Source organism: Trichoplusia ni, chromosome 2 (genome assembly GCF_003590095.1).
Source record: "Trichoplusia ni isolate ovarian cell line Hi5 chromosome 2, tn1, whole genome shotgun sequence".
Taxonomy (NCBI): domain Eukaryota; kingdom Metazoa; phylum Arthropoda; class Insecta; order Lepidoptera; family Noctuidae; genus Trichoplusia; species Trichoplusia ni.
In genome coordinates this window covers 9,010,772-9,016,822 of record NC_039479.1, presented here as the reverse complement: position 1 = coordinate 9,016,822, position 6,051 = coordinate 9,010,772, and the positions used below count along the sequence as shown (strand labels likewise).

At 35.4% G+C, this 6,051-nt stretch overlaps 1 protein-coding gene across 1 annotated transcript; it reads left to right on the top strand.

Annotated features, from left to right (window-relative positions):
* Positions 1-753: 753 nt before the first annotated feature.
* Positions 754-3,025, top strand: LOC113506455 (facilitated trehalose transporter Tret1-like). Its single transcript, XM_026889305.1, has 7 exons — positions 754-777; positions 867-1,096; positions 1,226-1,549; positions 1,785-1,917; positions 2,035-2,252; positions 2,329-2,523; positions 2,600-3,025. The coding sequence occupies exons 2-7, from the start codon at positions 908-910 to the stop codon at positions 2,852-2,854; spliced, it is 1,314 nt and encodes a 437-aa protein (XP_026745106.1). The 5' UTR covers positions 754-777; positions 867-907; the 3' UTR covers positions 2,855-3,025.
* The last annotated feature ends 3,026 nt before the right edge of the window (positions 3,026-6,051 follow it).

The following is a 6,051-nucleotide window of genomic DNA, read 5'->3' as shown; positions in this document are numbered from 1 at the left end:
AAACACGTGATTGAAGCCAGCATCTGATGGCAGGTTTGACAAACATTGTCTGTACATGGCTTAAATTTAGAACACCGTGCTTTCAAACCTAAGCATGTTTTTAAAACCACCCAGTTTGTTTTTATTGGCTAAAGACGGACTAAGAATATTGTACACTCTCTTGCACTATTTTTTTTTTCAACTGCCATAATAGTAAAGTTTTGTTGTTTAAACAGCATTTCTTTTCTACATATCATCATCATCATCATCTCAGCCTATCGCCGTCTAGATATAACATAATATATTATATACATGGCAAAACAACGTTTGCCGGGTCAGCTAGTTATTAATATTTTGAATAAGGACGGGTTAAGAATGTTATGGGCTGCGTAGACATTTAAAACATTGCGACTTCTACGGTAAACTATTTGAAGCAAATGAATTTTATTTTGATTACATAAGATAAGTATTCAAACATTGCATACATGATAATATTATTGTAACCAACACATAGGGGGTGATGTAAAAGAGCAAGATTAAATTCTACTATCGCAATTGATAGTCACGCGAATCGTAGGAAATTTCTCAATGGCAACCTGAGGATATCAACAAATATAGATAAGTTGTTTGCAACAACCTGTTTCAGTTGTATAAGTGTTGTGTGTCTGTCGGGACATCATCAAAATAACAATTTCTTTAATAAGATTTGATTTGTTCTTTGACCGTCCACAATGTCCGCTGATAGCACTCTAAAGTCAAAAGGGCATACAAAAGTCCAATGGACGCTTACGTTCCTAAGTAAAAACAAATATTTTGTTTTTTACTATTCTTCTTAAAGTGCAACTTAGACGGATTATATTATGTTTTTCTGGATACAACAATTTTAGGTAACCTTCCAAATTTGACGTATGGTCTTCAATGTGGCTGGATGTCACCTGTGACGAAACTACTGCAGTCAGAACAGTCTCCGGCTGGTAGACCACTCAGTGACAGTGAAATATCATGGATCGCTAGTGCACCCTCACTGGCGGGAATGGTGGGAGTACTATTTTTCGTACCATTAGTAGAAAGATATGGAAGAAAACCGGGAATATTAATAATGCTGGCGCTTCAAGTGGTAAGAGAAATTGTGATTTTATATACGCTGCCTTGTCTTGGTCTAGGCCATAATTCAGAATACACTACTATATTTTTCTTGCGCGCTTTAAAGTCAGGAAATAATAATTATTATTTCTTTTTATTCCAGTTGACATGGGTCTTCAAAATGTTTCCATCCTCCATGACCTGTTTGATCATAGGCCGAGTGGCGTGTGGTATGGCTGGGGGAGGGTGCTTCCATGTCGTTCCTATGTACATTAAAGAGTTTGCTCAGGATAGCATTCGAGGCACTTTGCTATCCATATTTGTGATCGCACAAAGTATGGGCATTCTCATTATATACGCGTTAGGAGGGTACTTAGACTATTACACCGTACTATGGGTTGTAATTGGACTACCAATACTAGGATTTGGGCTGTTTCTAAAAGCTCCCGAGTCACCTGCACATTTAGTGAAAGTGGGAAAGATTGAGGTAACTTGTTACTATTTGGTTCATCTGATAAATGTAGATTATAAAAGACTTCAGAATTGTCATTTTTAAAATTATTTTAATGAATAAAAACAAAGACTTGCTATATATGAAGTCATCGCTTGAAAATGTCACTACTTCAGAGTGTCCACTACAGAGCGGAAGGAAATTTATCATTTTTGCGCTATACGAAAAATAATGTTTTGAACAAGATTAGACAAAAAAACGATGTTTTTAGGAGGCGGCCAGTACTCTTTCATTTTTAAGAGGAATTGAAGTTGAGGATAAAGAAATTCAAAATGAAGTCAATGCGATAAAAAAGGATGACGATTATTTTAAATCTATACCTGATGTATCGTTGATCACTATATGTAAGTGTTAAAAGTTATTTTTCTTATTTAACTCACCTGTTCAATTATAATTAAACATTTAGGCTAGGTTTTAGCAATTGTTTATAAGATACTGTAAATACTTTCGTCACATTTTAGTCACAACCAAGGCATGGAGAAAAGCTTTCGTCATTATGATTCTGATTATCCTCGCGGGAGCCACAAGCGGCGGTTTTACTATATTGAACTATGCGGCTACCATACTGTCTACCTCTGGTGTAGGTTTGAGTCCAGAGCTGCAGTCCCTCAGCATACCTATTTTTATGACAATCGGCTCACTCTTCACATTTGCTACAGTGGATAAATTGGGAAGAAAGGTCAGTGAATAAACCAAGGAAATTTTTGGAATTATTAGAAATAGACAAATGTTAATTTATTTATTTATTTTTCCAGCCTATTCTATTGATGGCATACCTCGCATCAGCTCTAGCTTTTGCCTGCCTAGCAACAACAGGCTTACTTCAAGTGCACGGATGGGTCACACCTGGCTGGCTTAACGTCCTCATGTTAGCAATCGTGATTTGCTGCTATGGCGGTGGCATTACTCCTGTACCTTTCATAGTTATGCCTGAGCTATTCAATTTTCAAGTAAGTTGGCGAATTATAATAATAATATGACTTCTTGTTACCTACTCAACCATTTTTATTCATCCTTATTTTCCAGATCCGAGGGAAATTGATGGGATATTTAGTAATGTTGGCATGGTTCATGGCTTTCATCCAACTCTTGGCCTTCAGTGCCATCACGAGCAGCTACGGAGCCCACATGAGCTTCTACATGTTTACGGTCATTAACTTCTTAGGAGTAGTCATTACATTAGTACTACTTCCTGAGACTAATGGTAAGTCTGTGGAAGAACTGGAAAGGAAACTCAATGGTGATGATGTAAGGGCAAGTGAAAAATGTGAAGATTCCTGAAGAGAGTTTTATGTTGCCTTAAAAAACTAATTTATGGTTGTATAAATAAGAAACTGTTTTGTGAATGAATGTGAGAAAAACAGAATCGAAGAGTGAATTTCCAATGTCAGTGTTAACAGAGTTGTTTAATATTAATTTAAATTTGAACTTAATTAAATTACTGTAATTATTCAAAGTTGTTTCATTTGGATAGAATAACTAAAATTTAATTTCTTTTGAAAATTTACCTTCGTAACTTTGATACTCGAATTAAGATATTTAGAGTTATTAAGTGATTATAAGTCTTAAATATCAAACGAACAGTTGGTGAGTTTTGAGTCATATCATTGTGAGCTGACACACAAAGCTGGTCTCGCCTGAGTTGTAGTAAAGTTGTATACTGCTGCTCATCATCTGCCCTGAGTAGTTCAACGCACTCGTTTAACTGTCCAAACTTGTGAACCGCTTTATCTTTCTCTTTGATAGATGAAGATTTAGACGGATCTTTTTCAAAGTTTTGAATATGGTGTAAATCAAAGTTCATGAAGTTAGTTTACATTAGTTTAACTTGCTACATATGGTTTTTAACAGTTATTTCAGCTTTACGAACTAGGAGGAGTAGTTGTAGTACGTATTGGCAGATATATTATTATAGTTTATTTAAAGACTGAATAAATAAAATAAATGAACAGGAGTAGCTGTTGAAGAACAAAAGAGAAACGTTTTTTTGAAAATATGAAATGTTACAATACTAGTGCGTTTAATAAGTTAATCATGTTAAAAGCAACAGGTGACCAAATGCAGAATCATGATACACGAAGAAATCAGAAAGAATAGTTATGTATGATAATCTAGGAAACAGACTGTTGGTAATAATGCGGAGAAATAAAGTGTTCGTAGAATGGCGATAAATCTGGGCGGTAGGCCGGCCCGGCCTGGCATAAATCACGGCCCAAAAATGAGGCCTTGGCAATTTTGGCCTAAGTGTGTATTGTCAAATATGCTATTTATTATTCTCGTTATGACATAACACTGGCACTTCGTTTTCAGTTCCTTTTTGTGGTCTCATAATTTAAAATCCGGGCTTATAAAAGTTGTTGTTACATGATATTATTAGTCGTATTTTTTATTATTTTTCTTTTTTCGCAACTTTTACGTTCAGAATGAACTTTTAATAATATACTAGACGACGTTAAGGTTATGGCGTAAAAATCAAAACCGTAATCTGCTTTTCCTATATATTTTTTTTTAGAAAAAACTGATCAGAGCTATGTCATCGTAACCGAATTTGCATTAAAAAGAAAATTTATAACGAAAGCATAAACCGCTTCCCTTACAATACGGAAATTAAATGCGCACGTGAGCATACATCCATGATCGTATCCATATTTCATACGGATGATATCGTCCAAATATTTGATATTTGGTGTAACAGCCGCGAGAACGGCAGATCAAAGACGATACAATATGAGGATGTGGGAGTAATGGCGGGGTTTGCGAATCTCGAACATGTTGACCCAGTTACTGCCGTGTTCTGGGTTTTAGAAGAATTTTCAGCGAAAATCATGCTGCTGATTTGAAGTAACATTAATAGATATGCATTTTGAATAGAAGTATCTTGAAAAGCAATTGAAACCGATGACACATTTTATGAGAACATAATATCAAAAGCAAGCACCTAATTAGCAATGAAGATGACTGAAATAAGTAACAACATGCATTCGCAACATACTTTTCACAACAAATACAAAAGAAACCAAAACAAACTAAAATCATGCAGTTACTCCCCACAGAACAAATGGATTCCCCTAAATTCCGCATTAGCGGAGATCCTCCGACATTACTCAGAGTGGGTAACAAGATCCATTATATCGTACCAAGGACCAGAACTTTTCCGCACTCGCTCGATGCACTGTAATTTCCTATATAAAGGTAAATTGACGTATTCCAATTGAAAATAAAAGACGACAAGTATTTCAATACGGCGCGATGGCGTCTCCTGTACCGTTACTTTTGTTTGGCATAATATTTTCCGTCAATGTTTTCCTCTTGAACTTACTTATCTTATAAGGCGATGTTTTATTGTTCGGCGAAATCGTTTTGTGGCACTTTTAGAATCGTTACCCGTTACGAATTTTATGGAGCTGAGGAATAAATTGGTATGGAAAGTGTGAGTAGATTGTGCCTTAAATGTAGAACATTTTCCACTTGTGATATCGGATCTCCTTAGGAATAGGACTTCTGGCAAGTTTCAAATTTCCAAGTAACTTCGTGACGAAAACCAAGTTTCCGATCTGCAACCAGAAGGGTATAACTTAGACATTATTTCAATAATGTTCCAAATAGTGTACGTGAGCTCTCCTCAGTTCACTTCACTCTGATATTTTATATTTTCTCAGAAACCCAAAACTTTATCCATAACAGAGTATAGCGAACGTGTCACGTATTACAAGTAAAGTAACCATACAGTGTGGGGATGTGAAGTGCTGGCTGTTTACTAAGTCAACGAATTACAATCGATCTCGAATATCAATCTAAGTAATTGTTGTTTGATGAAAGGCTACAAATAAAGGGAATATTTCAAATGATAAAGACAATTTTGTTAATGTGCTTATTGATTTTATATTATCAGGTAACGAAGTGTGCTTTATCCATATACATAGTATCTATTAAAGTAACGCTCGTTTTGTGAGCGTAATATTAAATTGAACAAGTTGTTTCAATTCAATAGTTTTAATTAGCTACTCTATAAATTGTTTTTCTGTTGTTCCTCTATGTGTGAAACAAAGGATTAGAAATCTTTGATTGCGGATAAAAAATAAAAGAACCTGATTTAAGAATAATTGACGGAATACGAGCCTGGCGTCATAAATAAATGTTCCCGTACGATTAACATTAATATCCTGTAAGAGCCGACAAATCCTCATGGATGTTTAACAAAATGTACGATTTAATTCTACAAAAGCTGTCTGTGGGTTTCAATGAATACCGATTTAATGCTCTGTCTAACGCGACAGACTTTTTGTTGTGCTGAAATATATTTGAAGCCAGGTTTTGTTTGGAAATAAAACCGCGACTATGTTGTAATTGATATTTGTTTCAAGTTATGTAAGATCCTATGGTGGTGGGTAAAGTTTGCTTCCTTCGTCAATGGTTTTCTGTCTTTTGCATCTTCTACTTCAAGCCACGTGCTGTCTGTCTCGTAGCGTATCACACCA